Source organism: Primulina huaijiensis, chromosome 14 (assembly GCF_012295235.1).
Source record: "Primulina huaijiensis isolate GDHJ02 chromosome 14, ASM1229523v2, whole genome shotgun sequence".
Classification (NCBI taxonomy): domain Eukaryota; kingdom Viridiplantae; phylum Streptophyta; class Magnoliopsida; order Lamiales; family Gesneriaceae; genus Primulina; species Primulina huaijiensis.
The window spans coordinates 18,387,648-18,413,292 of record NC_133319.1 but is presented as its reverse complement, the minus strand read 5'-3'; the positions used below and the strand labels follow the sequence as shown (position 1 = coordinate 18,413,292).

At 33.7% G+C, this 25,645-nt stretch overlaps 2 protein-coding genes across 3 annotated transcripts; one reads left to right on the top strand and one right to left on the bottom strand.

The window, feature by feature from the left end:
- Positions 1–863: 863 nt before the first annotated feature.
- Positions 864–5,305, top strand: LOC140957075 (tubby-like F-box protein 8). Of its 2 annotated transcripts, XM_073414158.1 has the most exons (6): positions 866–1,261; positions 1,611–1,661; positions 2,314–2,778; positions 3,227–3,314; positions 3,720–3,852; positions 4,355–5,305. In XM_073414158.1, exons 3-6 carry the CDS (start codon positions 2,431–2,433, stop codon positions 5,064–5,066), a joined length of 1,281 nt encoding a protein of 426 aa, XP_073270259.1. In that variant the 5' UTR covers positions 866–1,261; positions 1,611–1,661; positions 2,314–2,430; the 3' UTR covers positions 5,067–5,305. The 2 variants fall into 2 exon arrangements, with proteins under 2 accessions (XP_073270261.1, XP_073270259.1); XM_073414160.1 differs by lacking the exon at positions 1,611–1,661 and having other exon boundaries at positions 864–1,261.
- A 15,974-nt stretch (positions 5,306–21,279) lies between these two features.
- LOC140956544 (bZIP transcription factor 12-like) lies at positions 21,280–25,016 on the bottom strand. Its single transcript, XM_073413320.1, has 4 exons — positions 24,106–25,016; positions 23,922–23,993; positions 23,203–23,232; positions 21,280–21,656 (listed from the first exon to the last, which is right to left on the bottom strand). The coding sequence occupies exons 1-4, from the start codon at positions 24,760–24,762 to the stop codon at positions 21,576–21,578; spliced, it is 840 nt and encodes a 279-aa protein (XP_073269421.1). The 5' UTR covers positions 24,763–25,016; the 3' UTR covers positions 21,280–21,575.
- Positions 25,017–25,645: the final 629 nt, after the last annotated feature.

Sequence of the window (25,645 nt, the reverse complement as noted above, 5' to 3'; positions counted from 1 at the left end):
GCTATTGAGTGAACAACTAGATTTGCCAAGCGTCTAATATGATATTAAAGTGAGACTGTTATCGACTTCATGGGTATATTTTTAATCACCTAAGCACAAGTACCTATATATTAATAATCATTTAATGGTTCCATGAGTGTATGAACGACCATTTGTGAGTGAGAAAAAAATCTGAACACGACGAAATCTACTGCAGGGAAAATTTTGTAAAATAATTTCGGTCAGTTAACGGAGGTTAAAAAACAAAATACCTTTCAACTGCGTGCACCACATAGAATGGCTTAGTATCCTCTAACCAAAAGCCAGCATTAGGTTCCCATCTTGATTTCCAGCAATACGATTGAGATTAGTTGATCATTAAGAGCCGCATCCACATCAAGCCGGAGGTTTTGGTATTATTAAATCATTGAAAAAACATAAAAGAGAAACAAAACTAATATTTTTATAAAGGTAAAAACTTGTGTGAGACGGTCTCACAGGTCGTATTATATGAAAAATATTACTTTTTATGATAAGAGTATTACTTTTTATTGTGAATATCGATAGAGTTGACCCGTCTTACATATAAAGATTCGTGAAACCGTGTCACAAGAGACCTACTCCAAATCAAGAACATAAGAACTAATTAAACAATTTTTTTAAAAAAAGACCAAAAATATTTAAAAACGCAGTTATTTTATGTAAATATTTACACAAGGCATGATCCCAGCATAAATTATTAAATGAAAAGTCAAGAAATCCTTGCTTCATAGGGCAGGTTTTGGTGACGTAGTGACCAAATATATAAACTAAATAGTGCACCGCAACCTTCTGACCATGAACCAAACCAATCCCCACAATATTAAACTATTCAAAGACTTTTTCTTTTATTGTTTCTTTTCAAGACTTCTGCTTTGCACTCATATGTATGATATATTATAATATGATTAATAATGTTTTATTTTTTATTTTAATTCTCATACCTCATTTTCTGGTCATTTCGTCTTTCTTCTTGCTTCTTTGAACTGGATCGAATCCCATCTTACAGATCCCTCTCTTTCTGGTTCTATCTCCCTCTCTCTTTTTCTGTGTGTGAAGAAGAGGGTGTGATATGTAGTGAATATGCGTGTAACTATGTGTGGTTAATGAGTCTGACCCACCTTTTCGTTTTCTTGATCTACTTCTTTCTGTGTTTGAAAATTTGGTTGAATAATATATAGATTCATGTTCTTGTATATATCTCCCATGTACTTGGGCTTTCGAGGCTTCTTTGTGCTTTGAGGTATAGATCTTTGATTTCATTTGCTTCAGCTTTGATTTTCTTGGTGAAAGTAGATGCTTTTGTGTCTGAAGTCAAAATTATCCGTTCAGCTTTGGTAAAAGTTTAAATTTTTTTCTTGATAAATTTGTTTGGCCTAGATATAGTGAAATCTTGGTTTTGGGTTTAGATTTTGCTTCTTGGGTCTATTTTTTTTTTTTTCTGGCTCTCTCATTTTCTTTTAATCTTTTTTTTTAAAAAAATTCTATGTGGGCTCTGTGTTTCAAGGCTTGATTTTTGTGGATTTGTTTTCTGTCCGAGGTTTTAATTGTGAAATTTTAGTTAAGAAGTTTGTCTATTGTTATTCTTGCAGATCTCTCTGTAAGATATAGAAGCCTTGCTGTTTCCTACCCCCTTTTAGCAGGTTTGCTACATCTTACTCGTCAAACCTTTTAAGTCTTTTTCAATTTTCCATTTGATTAAGACCTCTGGGAAATTTGCATTACTTTTAGACTGTAATTTGAGTGTAATTCTTGAAGGTTTAGTTCCAGCTTCTCATTCTGAAAGATTCAAATAGTTTGCTTGTGTTTCTTTAGTTGGCCTGTGTTCATTGTTCTTTTTTAGATTTTTAGGCATCATACCACTAATTTGGGTGGTTCGGGTTTTGTATTGGGGCATTGTTTGATTGAATTTCTTATTTAAACTCCACAAGTTTTGGCCTTTTTGGATAATTTTTTGGCTTTTGTGTTGAATGTATTTGATTGGAGATTGTATTTAACCAGTAGAAGTATTTGTTGTTTAGCTGGTTGATTCTTTGTTTGTCCTCTTCAAATGGAAGTATGGAAACTAGCTTTATTTTAATATTGGAAAAGATGTGTAGCATTTTGGTTTGCTTGTATTTTTGGTCCATGTGAAGCAGTCCTTTTCTACTTCATCTTCTTTTTGTTATTGCATTTATTTATTTGTTTAGCTTCTGTAGGTATTTTCTCTCCATGGATGACCTTTTCATTTTTTAGTCTTTTGTTCTTTGCTATTTGTTTCGTCTCTGATTAATGTTTCTTATTGCTCAATTACAGCGGAATCTATTAGTCAAGAGGCCTATAATTTTTCAGAATAAGATTATTGTTATAAAGGATCAAGTAACTGAGTGGTACTGTTTGCATTCTGTTCCTGCTCACCGGTTTAGGGAATCAATGTCATTCCGAAGTATAGCTCGGGACATAAGAGACAGTTTTGGGAGCTTATCTCGGAGGAGTTTTGATGTGAGGTTGTCTGGTCATCATCGTGGAAAGTCGCACGGTTCGTTTCATGAATTGGATGATCAGCATTTGGTTGTCCAAAATAGCCGCTGGGCTAATCTGCCGCCCGAGCTACTATTTGATGTGATTAAAAGGTTGGAAGAGAGTGAGAGTACATGGCCGGCTAGGAAGCATGTGGTCTCGTGTGCTTCTGTTTGCCGATCATGGAGGATCACGTGCAAAGAAATTGTTCGAAATCCTGAATTTTGTGGGAAGCTTACTTTTCCGGTTTCATTGAAGCAGGTGACATTAGTCACTCTATGGTGCTAGTGTCTTGTATGAGATTGATGTAACATCTGGGGCTTAAATGAGTTAAAGCCAATTAGCCAACTAAACAAAGAACTCGAGCTTGATATGAAAAAGCTCAAGCTCAAGTTGGACTCATGAGTTGGGTTTTTGTGAGCTCAAATCACGTCTCACAAGCTTATGAAAAATTAAAGTAGAGCTCAAGTTCGTTAGAAAGAGCTCGAGTCCAGCTCAGTTGAGCTTGAGATGGGCCTGCTCCACTCCCCATAGACCCCATCCTTCTACAGCCATGTTTTTTCACACCTCTACTCACCTTATACGCTAGTACTTCTACAATTGTGTTTTCCTTAGATATTTGTTTGTACATATGAAGTTCTGACATTTTCAATAGCTCATACTTATCTTTACTGTAAGAGATGCTGAATCTATGTTTTCCCATTTGCAGCCGGGACATCGTGATGGAACTATCCAATGCTTCATAAAGAGGGACAAATCAAATTTAACATATCACCTTTTCCTCTGTCTCAGTCCTGGTGAGTGTCCACTTGACGTTTTCTTTTGGCTTTTCTATGCTCTTTCTGTACTTTTTTAATGGTTTTTGGCTAATTCATTACCAATTTATGCTGTTTCAAACACTTATTTGCCCTCTTTAATCGGGACTTTGTCTTCCATTTCCTACTTTTTAAATGCATTAGAAAGTCTGTGTCGTCCTTCTTTTTAAAAAAAGCTATTGAATTGCAGTTTCTATATGTGTCTCTGTGTGTGTATCGTTTCAATATACATATGTGATGCGCCTTTTAGAATTTTCAATGACCACGAATGATGCTGTGATATCAAAATTCTAACCAGCGATGTTATGAGTTGAATCTGCTATTATGCTTGATGTACTCCTGCTGCTTGTGGTGAGCTCAAGAAATTTCCTGCATCAATTTTTTCAGCTTTGCTCGTTGAAAATGGAAAGTTTCTTCTCTCTGCAAAAAGAACTCGCAGAACAACCTGTACAGAGTATGTTATCTCAATGGATGCGGACAACATTTCTAGATCAAGTAGCACATATATCGGAAAACTTAGGTATCCTTCTGCCAATCCTTAACTCTGAATCTTAAAAGATACAAAGAGTATGCCAGGGGTTCGAACCCTGGAGACAACATAACCCCCACCCTGTTGTAACGAAAAAAGAATGTATTTATTTGATATATGAATCCTTGCCTTGTCGGGAACACATTGATTTTTCCACGCAAGTTTTAGGCAGACAAGTCGGGCTTTTGAGGAAAACCTTAGACTCAATTTCCGTTCTTTCATGTAGACCGCTATTCGGTTTCATCATATGTCTTGGTATTTAATTTCATGTGTAGATTCTCCGTCTTTTGTGTACAACAAAATTATCGATTGATGGCAATGTTAGCGTTACGAACTATGGCTCTTGTTATTGAATTTTTTCTTTTAATAACTAAATCCATAAATTTGTGAAACTCCTTGTTTATGCCTATGAGTTTTATACTTCTGTTGAATGTTGCTTTTTGTGCTACATTTTGAACATCAAGTTTATATTTTAGTTTCCTGTCTGTCACAGATCAAATTTTCTCGGCACAAAGTTTATAATCTATGACACACAGCCTCCACATACTTGTTCACATATCCCCCCACCGGGGAGAACCAGCCGCAGATTCTATTCCAAGAAAGTATCTCCAAAAGTTCCGACGGGAAATTACAACATTTCCCAAATCACGTACGAGCTAAACGTGCTTGGGACTCGTGGCCCACGTAGAATGAACTGCATTATGCACTCAATACCCATGTCATCCCTTGAGCCTGGTGGAGTCGTCCCTGGACAACCAGAACTCCTTCCAAGATCCCTCGAGGACTCCTTTCGGAGCATCTCCTTCTCAAAATCTCTGGACCACTCCACCGAATTCAGCAGCTCCCGGTTCTCTGAAATTGCAGGGCTGTCGAATGAAGATGACAACGTTAATAAATCGCGACCCTTGGTTCTCAAGAACAAATCCCCCCGATGGCATGAACAGTTACAATGCTGGTGCCTCAATTTCCGAGGGCGGGTGACTGTAGCATCGGTGAAAAACTTTCAGTTGATTGCCGCCACACAGCCTGCAGCAACGGCGCCTACCACCTCTCATCCAGCACAATCCGATCACGACAAAATCATCCTCCAGTTCGGTAAGGTCGGAAAAGACATGTTTACAATGGATTATCGATACCCATTATCGGCTTTTCAGGCGTTCGCGATATGTTTGAGCAGCTTTGACACTAAATTGGCTTGTGAATAAGAGACGAGAGAGAGATTTCATGGCTTTCTGTCAATTGAACTGCTTAATAACAGTGATTCAGTGACTGTAATCTTTCTTTTCTTCGTTAGAGGAAATTGTTATTTGTTTTCTTACCATTTTCTGTCCTGTAAAAGGATTCTGTAGAACCGTATAATGGTTGAAGCTCTCCTACAGACGATGAGAACAAGACATTGAATCTTGGTTTTCTTCATTTTCAATGTATCTCTGTTCAATGCTAATTTGCCATGGTTGGCCAGCATCACATTAGTGGAGCTAGTTGTTCGAGGAGAAATGCCTCGGTCTGTTCAAAATCGAACCAAATCAATTCGAAACGCAGATTTTATTCGATGTTTTTGTAATCTCAGTTTGTTTGTTTTTAAAATCAACCAAATAAAAAATAGCTTTGGATTAAGTGTGCAAATGAACTGACTCCAACTAAATATGACGAAAATTTGAAGGTTCGAGTTCAGTTCGAATTATTTCTATTTGAGTTTGACTTCGATTCGAAGTTCAAAATTTTTTAAAAAATTTGGTTTGATTTCGGTTTGAATCAACGCTCGAGTTCGATTCGAAATATTCAAACATGTTCGTGAATAATTTAAACTATTGTTCGAAAATAAATACTCGAAAGTTTCGGAATTTATTTTTTTAATACATAATTATATTATATTAATAAAACTTTAATGTTCGCGAGCGACTCACGATCTATCGAACAAAATAATAAGTAATTTTATTCATTTAAAAAAAAATTACTTTTATTGAAAAGCAATTACGATTTTGGCTTTTGGTCTGAAAATATTTTTATTTTTATTTTCAAATAAGTCAAAGTAACATCTCAAAAACCAAAAATTTTAACTTCTAAAAAAATATTTTTCAATTACTTTTTAAAAATAAATTTTATAACCAAACAATATAATTTTTATATATATAAAAAAAATTAATTCTATTCTGTTGGCTTCCCAACTAAATAGAGCCTAAATAATTTGAATTATATTTAAAGGTAATTAGAGTATCTAATTTAAGTGAAAAAGTAAAAATTTACGGTAAAAAGTAAAAATCCCAAACTCTTAAAATTATCACACTACACACTTTATAATATTTTTCTCTCAACTCAATTGTGATTTTCTTCACAAATGAGAGATCTATTTATAGAAAATTTTTACAAATAATCCAAAAATAAAATACATCATTACCTACATCATCACACACTAATTTTCAATATTCAACACCTAATTTTACCTAATTTTCAACATTCAACATTCACATTTTCAACACAAATATTTAACACATTTTTAAATAATTTTTCAACACTCCCCCTTGTGATGATGATCATAATGATTGTATACATTACGTGTTTTTATACTGCCTCGTTAAAAACCTTACTAGGAAAAACCCATTGGGATAAAAACCATAGTAAGGGAAAAAGAGTGCAGTCACGTAAACTCCCCCTCATGTTGACACGAACAATTCTTCACAAATTTCGTAGATTGCGCATCCCAATATTATATATGTGCTTTCTGAATATTGTCGTAGGAAGTGCCTTTGTGAAGAGATCTGATGAGTTTTCACTTGATTGAATGTGACGAACATCAATACATTTATTCTTCTCAAGCTCCTTGGTGAATGCGAAGAACTTAGGAGGAATATGTTTAGTTCTGTCGCTTTTTATGTATCCTTCTTTCATTTGAGCAACACATGCAGCATTATCTTCATATAGTATCACAGGCTTCTCGTCGAATGATAATCCGCATGAGATTTGGATATGTTGAGTCATTGATTTTAACCACACACATTCACGGCTTGCTTCATGTAGTGCAATAATCTCGGCATGATTTGATGAAGTTGTTACAAGTGTTTGTTTCTGTGAACGCCAAGAAATTGCAGTGCCTCCACGAGTAAATACATATCCAGTTTGAGAACGTGCTTTGTGTGGATCAGATAAGTATCCAGCATCGGCATAACCAATTATACTTGGATTAGCATCTTTTGAATACAAAAGTCCCAAGTCTGTCGTTCCTCGTAGATAACGGAATATATGTTTAATTCCGTTCCAATGTCTCTTTGTTGGATATGTGCTAAATCTTGCCAATAAATTTACGGCAAAAGATATATCAGGCCTTGTACAATTTGTAAGATACAAAAGGGCACCGATATCACTTAGATATGGTACTTCTGGACCAAGAATATCTTCATCATCTTCACATGGACGGAATGGATCCTTTTCTATGTTTAATGATCTAACAACCATTGGAGTACTTAAAGGATTTGATTTGTCCATATTAAAACGTTTAAGGATCTTTTCTGTATAATTTGTCTGGTGAACAAATATTCCACATTCTTTTTGTTCAATTTGTAAACCCAGACAATACTTGGTTTTTCCAAGATCCTTCATTTCAAATTCTTCTTTCAAGTATGACACAACTTCTTGAATTTCCTTATTTGTTCCAATGATGTTTAAATCATCAACATATACAGCAATAATTACGCATCCGGATGTTGTTTTCTTAATGAAAACACAAGGGCATATTGAATTATTTACATATCCCTTTTTCATCAAGTGATCACTTAGCCTATTATACCACATTCTGCCGGATTGCTTCAACCCATATAATGATCTTAGTAATTTCACAGAATAACATTCTCTGGGTTTTGAACTTTGTGCTTCAGGCATCTTAAATCCTTCAGGGATTTTCATATATATATTACTATCAAGTGATCCATATAAGTAGGCTGTAACAACATCCATAAGACGCATTTCTAAATTTTCAGATACTGCCAAGCTAATCAAATACCGAAACGTAATTGCATCCATCACAGGAGAATACGTTTCTTCATAATCAATTCCAGGCCTTTGAGAAAAACCTTGTGCAACAAGTCGAGCTTTATATCTTACTATTTCATTTTTCTCATTTCGCTTTCGAATAAAAACCCATTTGTATCCAACAGGTTTTACACCTTCAGGTGTAAGGACTATAGGTCCAAAAACATTACGTTTATTTAGCGAATCCAATTCAACCTGGATGGCATCTTTCCATTTTATCCAATCCTGCCGATTTTTACATTCACCAAAAGATTTTGGTTCATGATCTTCATTATCATTTATGATGTCGATTGCCACATTATAAGAAAATATATCATCAATTTCTTCTATATCTTTTCGGTTCCATATTTTTCCAGTATTAATATAATTGATAGAGATTTCATGATTCTCGTCAGTTTGTGGTTCTGACAAAACATTTTCATCATCATGTGTTTCTTCAGGAACATCATTCTCTATTTTGTGATCATTATGTGTTTCTTCAGGAACATCATTCTCTATTTTGTGATCATTGTGTTTCTCTATGAATTTTCTTTTTCGAGGATTTTTATCCTTGGAACCAACTGGCCTTCCACGCTTCAGGCGTTTAATGACATCATGACTATCTTCAATTTGTTTCTTCGGAATTTCAATTCGAGCAGGGGCATTTGCAGCATGTATATATGATTTAGTTACCCCTTTTGTGTCTGCAAATGCATCTGGTATTTGATTTGCTATTCTTTGCAAGTGCACAATTTGCTGTACATCTTTTTCACATTGTTTTGTTCTTGGATCCAGATGTAACAATGATGATACATACCATGTAATTTCTTTTTCGGTATGTTTCTGTTCTCCCCCTAACATTGGGAAGATTTCCTCATTAAAATGACAATCAGCAAAACGTGCTGTGAACACGTCGCCTGTCTGTGGTTCAAGATATCGAATGATCGATGGACTATCATAACCAATATAAATTCCAATCTTTCTTTGAGGTCCCATTTTCTTTCGTTGAGGTGGTGCAATAGGCACATACACCATACATCCAAAAATTCTCAGATGAGAAATGTCTGGTTCTTTACCAAATGCAAGCTGCAATGGGGAGTATTTATGATATGCACTTGGTCTGATGCGAATTAATGAAGCAGCATGTAAAATTGCATGTCCCCATATAGAAATAGGGAGCTTTGTTTTCATAATCATTGGTCTAGCAATCATTTGCAGACGTTTAATCAATGATTCAGCCAATCCATTTTGAGTATGTACATGAGCAACAGGATGCTCAACAATGATTCCCATAGACATACAATAATCATTGAAAGTCTGGGAAGTAAATTCACCAGCATTATCAAGTCTAATTTTCTTGATTGTATAATCGGGAAATTGATTCCTCAATTTTATTATTTGAGCAAGTAATCTTGCAAATGCAACATTTCGAGTTGACAATAAACATACATGTGACCATCTGCTGGAGGCATCAATCAATACCATAAAGTATCTGAATGGTCCACATGGTGGATGGATTGGTCCACAAATATCACCCTGAATACGTTCAAGAAACATTGGTGATTCAGTTTGGATTTTGGCTGGTGATGGTCTTATAATAAGTTTTCCAAGAGAACATGCTTTACATTGAAACTTATTATTCTGAAAGATCTTCTGGTCTTTCAATGGATGACCATGTGTATTTTCTATAATTCTTCGCATCATTGTTGAACCAGGATGTCCTAATCGATCATGCCAATTGGTTAATATTGAAGAATTATCAATTACCATGTTTGATTCAATGGGACGTATATGTGTATAATGCAATCCAGTAGGGAGCATTGGTAGTTTTTCAATCACATATTTCTTTCCTGATTTATATGTGGTAAGACACATATATTTCTCATTCCCTTCATTCATTGTTTGAGTATCATACCCATGGGAATATATATCATTAAAACTCAACAAATTTCTTTTCGATTGTGGTGAATATAAAGCATCATTGATCAAAAATTTTGTACCATTAGGTAACAAAAATTGTGCTTTACCACATCCTTTAATCAAGTCTACAGGACCTGATATTGTATTCACCGTTGTTTTTGTTGGTTTTAGTTCCAAGAAATATCTTTTATCTCGGAGGATAGTGTGCGTTGTACCACTATCGGGTATGCAAACTTCAGCTTTGCTCATAGCATTTTCCATATTTGAACTTCAAAAAATATGCAATGAAAAAAAATTAATGACAATACATATTTAAATATAACACATATCATAATTGTACAATAAAACATTATCATATAAATACATGAAAAATAAATTATTGTACATTTATATTCTACCACTATATTGTTCATTTTCAGAGAAATCATTGAGAAAATCTGCAGCATCAATATTGTTCATTTCTATCCCACCAACATATTGATCATTTCCAGAGAAATCATTCATAAAATCAGCAGCATCAAAATGAGTTGAATCACTCAAACGGTCACTTCGCTCATTGAAGTTGGTCTCCTTTTCTTTCCCCTTTATTGATTCTTTATAAAGTTTGTAAAGATACTCAGGGGCTCGACAAATACGAGACCAATGTCCTGGAGTGTCGCATCTGAAACAAGAACTTTCAAATCTTTTCGAGTGATATTCATTAACACTCATGTTTTCTTGATGCCTTTTCAGTGGATGGTTTGGGACGTTATTTTGAGATGAGTTATAGAAATAACTATCTCGATTATTTTCAAAACCACGGCCGCGTCCACGACCACTTCCTCGTCCACGTCCACGTCCACGACCTCGACCTCGACCTCGACCTCGACCAAAACCTTGTCTTTGCATTTGATTTTGGTTTCCAGGTTTAAATTCATTTTTACTTACAAAATTTACTTCTGGAAATGCTGTTGATCCAGTGGGTCGGGACTGATGATATCTCATTAATAGCTCGTTGTTCTTTTCCGCCACAAGAAGACAGGCGATGAGTTCAGAATATCTCGCAAATCCACGCACTCTATATTGTTGCTGTAGTGTTATATTTGATGCGTGAAACGTGGAAAATATTTTTTCAAGCATTTCTGATTCTGTAACCTCATGTCCACAAAATTTTAACTGGGAGATTATTCTATACATCGCTGAATTGTAATCACTGACTTTTTTAAAGTCTTGGAATCTTAATATATTCCATTCATCACGGGCGGTCGGAAGTATAACTTCCCTTATATGTTCAAATCTCTCTTTTAATCCTTTCCACAGAGCCATGAGATCTTTTTCGATGAGATATTCACATTTGAAACCTTCATCAAGGTGTCGTCGTAAAAATATTATAGCTTTTGCTTTTTTTTGTGATGAAGATATACCATTTTCTTTAATGATTTCGCTTAGACCCAATGACTCAAGATGCATTTCTACATCAAGAGTCCATGGCATATAGTTTTTCCCAGTAATATCTAGAGCGATGAATTCGAGCTTTGCCAAGTTTGCCATGGTGGTACTAAAAATTACGATGCATTTTATTAGTTAATGAATATTGCAATACAAAGTAATGGATAAACAACAAGTACAAGTATTCGTAAAAATAAAGAAAACACACGAGGAGGATATTCTCCGATAAATACAAGACTGGTGAGTATGATAACCAAAATAATTAAAAATAACCTCGTGAAAGCCATCTTCTTTTTTTCTTCGAAAATTTGATGAAGAATAATTTTTAGAGAAGAAGAGAAAGTTGGAGTGATTGAATGTATTTGTGAGATTGTATTTATAGAGCAAAAACTAGCCGTTTTGTTACCGTTTATTACCGTTGGTGTATAAGAAAATAAATGTATGTATTTGTATAATTTTATGGTAATAATATGGTGTATATAATATTAGTCATATTTAAATAATTATGTATATCATATCACATTATTATAATTAGGTGTCATAAGTTATTTTGTTTAAAAAACCTTATAGGCTTTTATACTTGTCGTATCCCTTACCGGGAGTGTGGGATGTCGTCTTAACATCCTCCCAGGATTTATAACAAGTTTTTGAAAAAATTATTTTTATTATTTCTAACAATAACATTATATTATATATTACATATATAAACAATAAATAAATAACAGTAAAATAAATATTATTACTTTTGTTACCTTTTTCTTCTGTTCGGAGCTTGGAAAAATATGGAGGACTTTTAGAGCTTCGTGCTGATAACGTGTTGTGAAAAAGTAAAAATTTACGGTAAAAAGTAAAAATCTCAAACTCTCAAAATTATCACACTACACACTTTATAATATTTTTCTCTCAACTCAATTGTGATTTTCTTCACAAATGAGAGATCTATTTATAGAAAATTTTTACAAATAATCCAAAAATAAAATACATCATTACCTACATCATCACACACTAATTTTCAATATTCAACACCTAATTTTCAACATTCAACATTCACATTTTCAACACAAATATTTTTCACATTTTTAAATAATTTTTCAACAATTTTTATATATATAAAAAAAATTAATTCTATTCTGTTGGCTTCCTGCAACTAAATAGAGCCTAAATAATTTGAATTATATTTAAAGGTAATTAGAGTATCTAATTTAAGAAAAAACTTAAAACCTTAAAAAAATCGATCATCCAAACTGAAAAAACTGCAAATCTTTTTTTATTTGATTATTAAGATTTGTGGTCTTATTTATTATTCAACAAAACCAAGTTTGGCTCGAGTTAAAATTTTGACGACTGAAGTTAAACAGTTTACACCCTATCATAACACCTACACAAACTTTCCTAATTCAACCGGGTATTCCTCATGCACTTGTTCGATTGTTACTAAGAAAAGTGGTATAATTCTGTGAGCACCGATTTCGAAAATGGCTCGGAAATTTGGTTCAAGTCGCGATAAGAATAATCCCATAAAATTTCTGAAAAATAGTTTAGACAATGGACAATGAACAATCAAGATCAGAAGTTTGGCTGTGACTCAACTGAGAGTAACAGAACATGAAATATAGTATTGTGGGGTGCTGTAGGCTTGAATGAACATTATCAAGTATCATGTTGCAAGGACACTCATTATTGCATGAATGAATGCGTACAAATGTGACACTACGATTTTTATTGTTACGGTCCTTTTAATGAGAATCTAGCGAGGCCACAAAAAAGTTATTGAAATATCGTTTTCTCGAACATAAGAAGTAGCATGAATTTAAAATTTTATGTTTTGACAATCAGAACTCTCATATTCGATTTATTATTCAATTAAATAGCATTGGATATTTAGATGTTTATCTATGTTTTCTAAACATTGGACACTAAATTATTCCGAGTTTTAAGCGAAGATAGTCGTTCTCGTAAATCTCTACAAACGATCTACTGGATTAACCACTGTTTTTCAATCTCCCTACAAATGATCTACTTGATTAACCGTCGTTTTTCAATTGCCTAATCAAGTCTACGATCAAATAATGTGTCCCTCGTATAGATCGCACTGGAGATCTATGTGAAATTTTGCGCTGAAAGTAATCGTTAGAATCTTGCAACTTCGGCGGTGGTGCAGCAGCTTCGTAATGGGACAGTCCGTGACAGGCTGAGTTGTGGTGGTGCTCGGCCGAGCTTCTCCAATAAGGGAAGAGGTGATTTTGCTCGTAGATGAGAGAAGGGAGATAAACTTGAGATCCTTGATTATTTTGACTCTCAAGTTGTGTGTTCTATATTATCAATTTTTGATAATATGTTTTTAATAAAAACACTATCTCAATCCTACTAGGATTCGTCTTGAATCAGAATGATATGATTTTCATTATTTAAAATTCTCATGTTGTATTTTTCATTCTTTAAATTACAATTATAATTAAATAATTATCAGCTCTTGATGATACATTATATAATATAATTAAATAATCATTATTTAATTACTTAATCCATTAATTAATTAATTTTAAATTCATCTAGAATATTTTATGAGAATCTTATGTAGCAACCACTAACTACTACCCAATTATCATTTAATTAGCATATTCTAAATTCCCTAATTAAATAATTGTGACTTATTATAACTATGATCGATGATTTGACAACATCGATGTATCGAGAGTACAAATCTCGTTCATATAGTGAAAAAATGACGAAATTTTCCACGGATTCATTTTTAGAAGTTGTCTATTTTGTGAACTCTTTCACTAAATTTGTCAATTGCACTCTCTTCACTTAATTAGCATTTAAGCTAACATCCACAACTTCCAATAATAAAATCCATTCATAAATTCTTTTATAAACAATATGTTTGATTTTCATCAAACTACAATCTCCAAATTCAACTCTTTGAATTTTACTATATCAACGGGAACACAAATCCAATACTTGATTGAACCTCAACGGTTTAGGAATACAACTAACTGTGAGTTCATTCAACTCAGATGATTCAAAACAACATTTGTTTCTTATTGGGCTTACCCTTGTTTGTCACATTCTGTGTATCAACCCTTTGATCATAAAAATGTCAGAACTCAAGTATGATAGCATCTATCGGATCATGGTAATAGTGTCTAGTAACATCACTCCATGATCCACTAGGTATCATTGATAGTGCCTACAAGAACCAATAGATTATGATTAACATACAGTACGGTCTCTTCGCTCATATATCACGATCGAATATGTAGCCATTGATATATTGAGAGTTGCAAATAAATTTGATAACGATGCAATGTATCTTTGAGAAACAATAGTGGCACCAGATGTGCAACTAGATAACCATCTTCCCTAATAACACATCTAACTCTGGCCAGAGATTATTTGTACTATTAACTCATCAGATCACATAAGATATCCACACCCTCAGATGATCAGTGAATCCTTGACTGCAATACATTGGCTTCAACGTATTTCGGAGCTACAACCAATCTCATCATATGATTATCCTTCTGGCGTCGGTAAACGAGTCAAAGTGCAGTGCTAGTACGTAGAGCCTCCATATTGTCCCAGGTCTAAGGACTAATGGTGTACAAACATAACCACAGAATATTTCACTCGATAAGTGATAACCACTTGAAAAGTCCAAAGGAGGGTTGTTCAGTGATTCATTTCATGATCACCTATCTGTATGAATGAACATATACATGTCCTTACCAATTAAACGTAACATTAATACCGCTGATGTTAGTCTCAAACTCGAGAGAACTTTATCTTTATTTTAGGCGACTGGATCGACTAGGAATATATTTAGAATATACAGTGCACGCATGATGAATTTAATGGTCAACCTTGAAAAATTAACCTCATGGTACTATAGTATATTCAAGGTCTTTATATTTACAGTTTGCATGGGTACACAGATAAAGTAAATATCATAACTTGATAATATCTATAAAATATTATTACAATAAAGACCGTTTTACATTAAAGATAATAAACCACAAGCCACAAATTGTCTTGCTGGGTACCTACTGTAACACTCTCTCAATTGCTCTATAGCCAAATACTCATACATATCAAACTCATTGTTTCACGGTGCTTCTCAAACAATGGTCCTGACAGGAGATTCGTAATTGAATCAGCAACGTTATCTTCAGAGGCGATGCCCTACTCCCACAACCTCCCGATTATGTGGAACTTCCTCAATATATATTTGGATCTCTGATGAGACCTCAAATCATTTGCTTGTGCAACGACACCGGTGTTGTCGCAGTACACCGGAACTGGATCAAGCCTTGAGAAATGATGCCCTACTCTTGGACGAAATTCCTCATCTAAACAGCCTCCTTTGTTGCAGCTGATGCTTATTTATTCAGCCTTAGTGTTTGAATCAGTTTTGTTGTCTTGTTTTGAACTCTTCCAAGAGACAACACCACCATTAAGTTTGAATACAAATCCTAGGAGATTGTAATTATTCGATTGCCTGTTGGGGTATGGGTATCATGATTTGTGGTATGGATTTATCTCGAACTTCATCGAGTTCTATCATCTCAACTTTTCTATCTAATAGAAACTTCTTCTCTGAGAAAGTAGCATTCCAAAAAAACAAACACTTTTGTTTCTTTGGGATCATAGAAATAATAATCAACATAATTTTTTGGATATTCACAAAGTAGTACAAACTGGATCTACTATCAATTTGTCTCTCATGGTCTGCTTTACATAAGTATAGCTTCCTCATATTCTAATAAAAGGATATTTGAGAGGTTCTTAACCACATCTCATATAGAGTCTTTTCCACTATCTTTATATGAACATTATTCAACAACATTATCGCAGTCTCAAGTGCAAATCCTCAAAAAAATGGTTGTAATTCAGTGAATCACATCATAGATCGAACTATGTTCATCAATGTTCGATTACAACGTTCTGATACATCAATCAAATGTGGTGTGGCTGGAGAAGTCTACGGTGAGAGAATCTTATTCTCCTTAAAATAGTTTTGAAATTCATTATTTAAGTATTCTCCATCTCGATCTGATCGAAATGTTTTAATATTATTTCTTAATTGTTTTTTACTTCAGTTATGAATTCTTAGAATCTTTCAAATGTTTCAGACTTGTATTTTACCAAACACACATACACATATCTTGAGAAGTCATCAATAAAGATAATGAATTAATGATGATCATATCTCGTGCTAACATTTAGCGAGCCACATACATTGTATGGATTAAATCCAATAGATCATGCATACGCTTTTTTTCCCTAGGAAATGGGCCTTGATCATTTTTCTTTTCAGACAGGACTCACATGTGTAAAGAGAGTTTGAAATATGTCCTAGCTTAACGTGTCATAAGTGTATTCGATTAAGACTATCTTGTTTTCATTTGTTTGTTGTTGAAATCTCAACATTATTTAATATAATATCACCATATTTCTTGAAATCTAGCTATTGTCAAAACACTTCTGGCCTAAATACTTTTCAATGTCATGTTTCTTGCAGTGAGAACAATTAAGTTCTGAACTATCGGGCTTGTTACCCTTTTTAAAGCTTTCAGATCATGTTTCTTATTGTGTTTGTTTTCTCATAAGGCAGAACACTTTTTCCTCTTTATCTTGTGGGACCTTTTTGTCTCAGACGAGGAGCCTAGTAAAAATCAACATTTTTCTTCTTTTATAGTGGTTTCATGATTCGTAAGTATGTTGACTAAATCTTCAAGACTAGTTTCTATCTTATTCATGTTGAAATTCAACACGAACTCATCAAATAAGAGAAAGAGTGACAACAAAACGATGTCATCATAAAAGTCATTAGAAATCAATAATTTCACACCTACCACCTTCTCAATAGTAAAAAAAAATATAAGACATGCTCATACATGACCAAAGAATTTGACTTTAACCTAATGGACTTAAACCAAGACAAAAAAAAACCAAAAAAAACATTGCAAACATTTTAAATTGGGCCTACGTGCTTAAAGCAAGAAAAAAAAATTGCAGACACTTCAAATTGGGCCTCCGTGCATTATAATGAACGTAACTAAATATTACAATCAACTCACACGTCAAAATAAAAATATAAATAATCCAAATATATTAAATAACTAAAAATGATTCAATTGACCCAATTTTCATCTTGAACTTGAGTTGCATAAGAATTTATTCCAATCCAGCTCACGTCACCTTTTGTTTCTCATCGCGGATTCAAAAATTTATTGGGTTAATTAGATATATGATCTGCTCGAAACATTTTTTTCTATTTTTAAAATAAAATCCCTCGGTCTATGACCTTTTCATTCAAGAAAATAGATACCGTACATGAATGTGACTAGTAATGATATGAGTGACCTTATGAGAAGTTTTTATGCGTCAAACTGCTGACATTGTGCCCTTTCATCAAGTTGAATAAGTGGACCGCATAAGAGTGACATCAAATCTTAACGGGTAATATTGTATTTGTTGAGGACTTAGCTTGCGGAATTGAAAATGTAAGACTGGTCGGTCTTTAAGGGATATAAGACAATACCAATAAATAAACATGTATATCTCTGGACTCATGAGCCTAGCAGCTCGACGAGATAAAAGGAGTCGAACTCAAACTAGAAGATATTCCAGAAGCGCAAGAATTTTCGGATGTCTTTCCCGAAGAACTGCCTGCAACAATTCCAGGCCGTGAAATAGAGTTTGAGATTAATTTGATACTAGGTTATTCTGATAGATTAACCTTGGTGAAAATTTAATTTTGAAAAATGGCATCCCAAATGTTTTTGAGTATTTTCAAGTTCACATTAGAGGATATTTAAAAAAAATATTTAACCAAAATTATTTTGCTAACTACGATGCTATTAAAATTTGAATTTAATAAAATTACTTCCATTAAAATAAGCTTCGAAGAACGGATCTCATCATGTGTTTTTTTTAGAATGCGACATTGTTAAATGACCGAAGTCATACCAAGTCATACCATGTGTACATGGTAGTGTTTATCAACTACATAATGGTTCAGTTTTAACAAAAATCCGAACCAAATCAATTCTTTTTAATTTGAGAAATTCCAAACCAAATCAAATCATTAATAATTAAAAATCAAATCATACCAAAACATAGATTTTAGTTTGATTAGATTAGGTTCGATTTTCAAATCTAATTGTTTCAAATAAAATATGTTGATTAGTTATAAACATAGTTTAAATTTTCTAAATTAACCATTATAAATAAACAAATATCAACATGTATACAAAAGTTTATTTCACAATATTGTTGGAATACCTTTTTTTGCACTCAATACGCAGCGGAGCGAAAGTTTAAAAAATTTTGTTTTGATATTCAAAACGCTCTTTGGGTGTTGTATGATTTAAAACATTCATAAAATATTTTAAAATAGTTTATTTTTGTATATTTAATGTCGTCTCCAACTATCTCGATATTTAGATGGTAATAATTCTTCTTGTAAATCCATACAAACTTTCTTCGATATTCTTATCAAGTCAACGATCAGATATTATAGTGTAGATTGTATAAGAAATCCACACGAAATTTGTAAGGAGATTTGATCGTCCGAAGGCGGCGTAGATCCGACAGTGATATGATAGAGTTGTGGTGATGGGGCTGGCCGTGACTTTTGGATTAAAGTGGGCAAGACTTTTGATGAACTTCCTTAATGCAAAGTAGTTGAGTGGACCCTTTAACTTACACCTTAATCAAATATTAGACATTCCTTTAATTTTTCTTCAAAAATAATAGCCAAGACTTGTCTTTGTTTTTCAACCAATATTACCGAAACATGGTCTTTTTTGGAGGAGAGAAAAATTGAGAGAATCTCGATCTTGTATTCTTGATATCTTTATTGTATGTATATGTGTTGTGTGTGTTATCAAATTTTATCAACTCCTTGATAACACACACACACACATATATATATATACACACATTTCAATCATTTGAAAATTATAAGATTCTATGTTTTCATTATTTAAAATTCTCAAGTAAGTATTCAATTTTCTTGAAAAGATCATGCATAATTAAATATTTATCAAATTTAATAATACAATATATATATATACACACATATATCCATACACACACACACACATTGCTTTAAATTAAATAACTTTTTATTTGATAACTCAATTAATTAATTAATATTTTATAGGCTCTTCTAAAATGTTTCATGAGAATTTTTCACTGACCAGTAGTTACCACTACTAATCTTATAATTTAATTAGTAGATTCTAAATTTATTAAATAAATAATAATGAAATCATTATAATCCTGATCGACGATCAGACATCGTCGATGTGTCGAGGTATAAATCTCGTCATGTAATGAAAAATGAAAATTTCAAAGGATAAAATTTTCTACTGATTTATTTTTGGCTGTCAGTTTTGTCAACTCCTTCACTAAAACAGGTAGCTACACTCTCATCACTTAATTAGCTTTTAAGCTAACCTTCACATCTTCTATTACAAGGAATTAACATATAAACTCTTTTATAAACAATCTGTTTGATTATTATCAAACTACAGTCGCAAAATTCGACCTCTTGAACTTGACTATCTCAACGAAAACAAATAATCCAATACTTGTGTGGTCCTCAATGATTGAGGGATATAACTAGTCGTGGGTTCACAATTCCATGCGATTCAGAATTACATTTATTCATATTCGGGCTTACCCTAATTGGCTTCATTATTTTCATCAACTTCTCGATCAAGAACGTCAGAACTCAAGTATCAAGAACGTCGGAACTCAAGTCTCAAGTCTGATTATATCCATCGGATCATGGTAAGAGCGTCTACTAGCATCGTCTCATAATCCCTTATATATCACTGATAGTATCTGCAAGAACTAAGTTATGTTTAGCGTACAGTACGATTCCTTCAACTCATGTTTCGATCGAATATGCAATCATTGGTACATCGAAAGTTGCAAAAGAATTCGATAACAATGTGATATATCTTTGAGAATAATAGTGACATCGTATATGCAACTAGGAAAACCTCTTTCCCTAAAGCACATGTCTTGTTTTGGCCACGGACTCTTTGCACTATTAACTCATCAGATCACATAAGATATCTTTACTCGTAGCTAAGTGGTGAATCCCTAACTAAAATGCATTGGTTCCTATGTATTGCGAAATTACACTCAACATCGCCAATTTATAACCCTCAATGAAGTCGATAAACGGATCAGAGAGCATGCTAAGCGAACTTTATCCTTATTTTAGACGGCTGAATCGACTAGGAGCCTATTTAGAATATAGGGTACGCTTCCTAATGAGTTTCATTATCTTACATTGAGATGCAGACCTCATGATACCTATAATATATTCAAAAGCTTTATATATACAGCTTGTATAAGTATGCATATAAAGTTAAATGTCATAATTAGATAAAATCATAAAATATTATTAAAATAAAGATTTTTTTTTACATAAGAGTCAATAAAACTAAAACTACAAATTGACTCGCTGGACACCTACTTTAACAAATATGACATATGATAATAACATTAAAAATTTCCCACAAAAATACAAATTTCGTAAGCATAGTTTAGGTTAAAAATTAAAACTTTGTGAGTTAAAGTCTAAGTTAATGGACAAATTTTTTGAGCCTGTAAGGCTTTTAAATAATTGTAAAGTTTAAAATTTATAAATGTAACAGTCATTGTCATTTTATAATAAATGATATATTATAACCTAAAAATTAGATAAAATATATCTATAGTTAAAAAAGTTATATATTTATACAGGTTTGGAATTTCTAAATTTAAACTTTGGATCTTGTTAATTTTAAAATTATTTCAAACTATGATAGACTAAAAATCATTTCAAATTAGTAATTTGGTTTGGTTTGGCTTGGTTTGTGTTTAATTTACATGATCTCTTAGCCTTCACGTATAGTCAAGTGCATGGATTGTATTTACACATGATAATTCATAATTTCTTAAATCTCCAATGAATATTCTTTTTCTACTTAGATGTTAACCAAAAAAACAATTCGATGAAGAGAAATATTAAAAAAAAATATTATTGGTAAAAAAATAATCTAAAAAAGAAATCATAATCATCACAATATGGGATTAACATCAACTATGCCCAACTTCATGTTACCTACAAAACCTACGAATGCAAATTAATTACATAAATTTATATTGAACTTATGATCTCAACGGCAATACAAACATACATATAATCAACCTATAGTTTTAGTTTAGCTAGAAGATAAATATCAAGAGACCAGCTCATGCCCGAACGTCTACTCGCGACATTACTAAAAACTCGACGAACTCGTTACTTTCATCCATCTTCAGCATCAACTAAAAGCTTTAAATAAGATCGTCTACCAGTTCATTGAATGAACTCTACGCAAAACTCTTGGAGGCCTTCGTTTCTCGACAACCGGAATTAGGTTCTCCATGAGCTTGTAAAATTTGAATCAAGAACGAGTACGCGGTAAGTTGGCAGTAAAGCTTTGAGTGGAAGCATGGTTATCAACACAAAGACAACTAGAACCGATATAAACTATACAATCAGTGATGGAACCACAGGTTGTGAAAGAGAACTAACCTCAAACTCGAAAATTTTAGAGATATATATATTTATATAAATATATTGTAGATACATATATGTGCAAATATATACAATGTACAACTTCATAATAGTGATTTAAAAAATAAAAACAAAAATGAAACATATGCATGCTTTGTCCATGGCGTATCCTAACCGTGTCCGACTAGTCAAACCTACAAAAAAGTCAACGACACGGATTTTGCCGTATCCGACATGCGCATCAGTGTGTCGTATCTATATCTGTATCTTATCCGTATCTGATACTTCAAGAAAAAAATTTAGAAGTATCCGTGCTACATGGCTTTAAACATTATATTGCAGTATTACAGGCAAAATACAGGCTAAGAGATGTAGCAAGCACGTATATTATATGCCTAATTATGAAAATAAAGTTGGTGCAGACAGGCAATACTTCACTTGAGCACATTTTTACAAATTTTATACTCTTCAAGATTGGAAATCAGTAGCATATCTCTAGCATTAGTAGCAACTCACCGTCTAGCTGTTAGTTGAAATGTATAAAAGTTTGTCTCATACGCAACCATGCAGAAAGTATCTAAGATGAGAATCAGTCAGACACGAAAAGGCAGATCCTATCAAAGTTCCTTTCCCAAATGAAGTAGATTCCTTCGAATGGTATCGATCATCTAATTTGAAACAAGAACAATTTTTTTTACAGTGGTCCAAAATAGTCTGTTGGAAGCAACATTAACATTACTTGCTAGACCACCATATGTTTTCAAAAATTTGAAGCAAATTGTGATCATCAATGGTAGCATTTGGTACAAAAGAAGACGCTTTGTCTTACATAGCCCATTTAATACGCCTAGTCAATCATGTTTAGAACAACAATATTCAAATCTCAAGTCCTAGTTCAGTATAGAGGTGAAAGATATTGAAGGTTAATAGAAAAGGATGCGTTGGAGTTGGCTAGCGTCTCCGAGGGTCTAAATCATTTCATTAGTACCTCACCAACTAAAAATAAGAAATAAGGTTCCAGAATCAGGTTCTATAAATTTTGGGTGGTGAATCATGAGATTATGAGATTCCTATCATAAGATAATGTTCCCCTTAAGTGTATTGAGGATAACCTTATAAAATTACCATTACTCAACTTATATTGCCAGGTGACAAGAAATGCCATTAATACTAATTTCTTAGTCCAATACGTTTTCCGAAATAAACGACCAAGTGTTATTTTAGTGGTAAAACATCCAAGTGCCAAGGAAGAAGATGCAATAGAAACCAAAAGGCAGAGCATTTTCATGTGATAGGGATCTCTAAATTTCAGCAAAAACCTAAAGGAGACAAATGGGCGAGAAAAAGTGATCTTCAGAACGAAGATAATGGAAACCAGTAAAGTGTTACGCAGTTTAATAGCATCAGCAAATCCGTACCTGTTTATACCGCCGTCTCTTCAATTCAGCCTGCAAAATAGATGATGTTCATTTTAAAACTTCATCAAAATGATAACCATAACCAAATAACGCCATCTGCAAAGTTAGGGTGCATTGTGTTTCATAGCCAAATTGTTGATTACTGAATGACTTACGAGAAACAAAGAAAGAATAACAAATATGTGATTCCCGCATCCATGAGGAGTTGCAAAACCAGTGCCATCAACAGTGTTTGACGTTTCATCCAGATTATCAAATAATACGTCAACACGATTGATTTCGAAATTTTAACATCAAAAAGAAAGATAGAAATGGTTGACTACATACTACTAACTGCACATCATAATGAGTAAATTGTACTCTGGGTGACTAGAAATTAGAAAACAAGCACACATTATTTCAGTCTAGCCAAGGTTAAATAGTTTATGTAGAAGTAATTAATTATTAATTCATGTGGGAAAGACTCGAACTCATATCCCACTATACTGCAGATTGAGCTGTTGCAGTTGCTAGTCGTCTAGTCCTAACCGAACCGATTCAAATCCATCACATACCAATAACTCAACTATTGCTTCTTAACATTTTACAAGAATTAATCATACTCTTGTTCTTGAAGCAGTTTCACATACACAATTATCACAATAGCACATAATAAATTTCATGCAACAGAATTCAAATGGCTGAAATCTGATTCAAAATCAATCAGTAAACAATCATACCACTTCTTTCAAAAGCTCCGCATTTTCATCCTCTAGTGTTGTCACCTGTGACTCCAACTCCACAGTATAAGCCTTGCATCAAAATTAAACATAGGATAAAAAAAATAACTTGTTCCTATAAATCAAGGAGAAATTAGGCGATCAAAAAGAAATTATTTAAAAAAAATGCAAGATATCTAGAAACCTGTTTTCTCTCCCTGGACCTAGCGGCCGACTCCCTATTCTTGATCATTCTCCTCTGCTTCTGCTGAGTGGCCTTGTCGAGCGACGCCTCCTCCACTGTCGCCCTCCTCTTCCCTCTTCCACTGCCTCCGCCGCCGCCGCCTCCACCCACAGCCGCCACTCCATTCCCAAACTCCATTCCAAACCCTCCAGCACCCATGCCATTCTGCACGCACACAACCGGGGGAAACTGAACCGCCGGAACCCCTGTTGCGGGACTCATCATACCCGTCTGCGGCAGCGGCTGAGGAGCCGGAGCCATCTTCACGGCCTCCGAGACCCCAACATCCTCCTCATTCACCACCCCCGCCTTCGCCAGAAAAACCTCCAGCGTCATCGCCGGCTCCCCACCCCCGGCGCCGCCACTCACAATATCCCTCCACACCTCGTCCACCGTCTTACTCCCATTCCTCTCACCATCACCGGAGTTGGTCTCCGGCGCGAAGGAATCAGACTCGGAGTAGATATTATTGAGTATATCCTCCATGTTCATGGACCCGAATCCCCGACTGTAATCCGATTGAAGATTTGCAGCGGAATGTAAAGCGGGAGACGAGGTCTGAGCTGGCAGATCCGGATTGGGCGGTGAACTCGAAGCCATCACCTTTGAATACGCCATTTATGTACAGCTTTACCAACCTGCCGATTAAGCCGGAATTCAATCAGATTTCTCTCAGAAAATTAGTTCTCCGATCGAAAATCACGACCCTTTTCGATCTTTACATGAAGAAAAAGAGAAAAAGAGAATTCAATAACGTTGGCGTCCGGTTGAGTTTGAATTTAATGCTTCCAAATTATGGTTTAGTTGGCCAAGAAAACCCGAAAAAGGATAAAAAGGAATGAAGACAAAAGCAGTGGGCTGAATTGGCATCTTCTGAGTTCTGCCTGTTATATTAAGACATTTTCAGCTCTCGCTCTGCCATAAAAAAGATTCTATTTTAAAATCAAAGTATTAATTATTGTTAATTTTTAGAAATTTTACCATACATTTTGTTGAGAATAGAATTTGAAATTTATATAAAATCGATTATAAATTTATTGTTAATAATAAAATAATATATAAAATATTAAATTTATATCTTATTTATTTGCTCATTAGTTAAACAAAATATATTATTTTTTAAATGTCTCTGTTATTAAATGAACTTGAAATTCATTTTAATTGATGTGAAATATTATATAAACATGCAAGATGTGGATTTGAAATTTATAATTTTATTTTTCTAAGATTACGAAAATATATTTAAAATTCATCGATTCAAACGTCATTTACACCATTTGGATTTAGATAACTATGACATCTTCTACCTTAATGGTCTTCATGATTTCATCAATTTCCACCTAAAACTACCTCCCAAATAAAACTCACTGACCATTTTAATGATTAATTTTATGAGATGTATCTTCTACATGATCCGACTCATAAAAATTTAGTATTTTTTATGTTAAAAATATTTATTTTGACTACAAATTTGATCGGATCGACTCATCTCACGAAGACT

Bases quoted from the DNA above. Each gene is read 5' to 3' on its own strand.
- LOC140957075 (XM_073414160.1), top strand. From the start codon at position 2,431: ATGTCATTCCGAAGTATAGCTCGGGACATAAGAGACAGTTTTGGGAGC. The intron at 2,779-3,226 runs GTGACATTAGTC...TCCCATTTGCAG, and splicing joins TTCCGGTTTCATTGAAGCAG to CCGGGACATCGTGATGGAAC. The intron at 3,315-3,719 runs GTGAGTGTCCAC...CAATTTTTTCAG, and splicing joins TTTCCTCTGTCTCAGTCCTG to CTTTGCTCGTTGAAAATGGA.
- LOC140956544 (XM_073413320.1), bottom strand. From the start codon at position 24,762: ATGGCGTATTCAAAGGTGATGGCTTCGAGTTCACCGCCCAATCCGGAT. The intron at 23,233-23,921 runs GTATGATTGTTT...TCTATTTTGCAG, and splicing joins CGGAGCTTTTGAAAGAAGTG to GCTGAATTGAAGAGACGGCG. The intron at 21,657-23,202 runs GTACGGATTTGC...AAATTTTACAAG, and splicing joins AGAGACGGCGGTATAAACAG to CTCATGGAGAACCTAATTCC.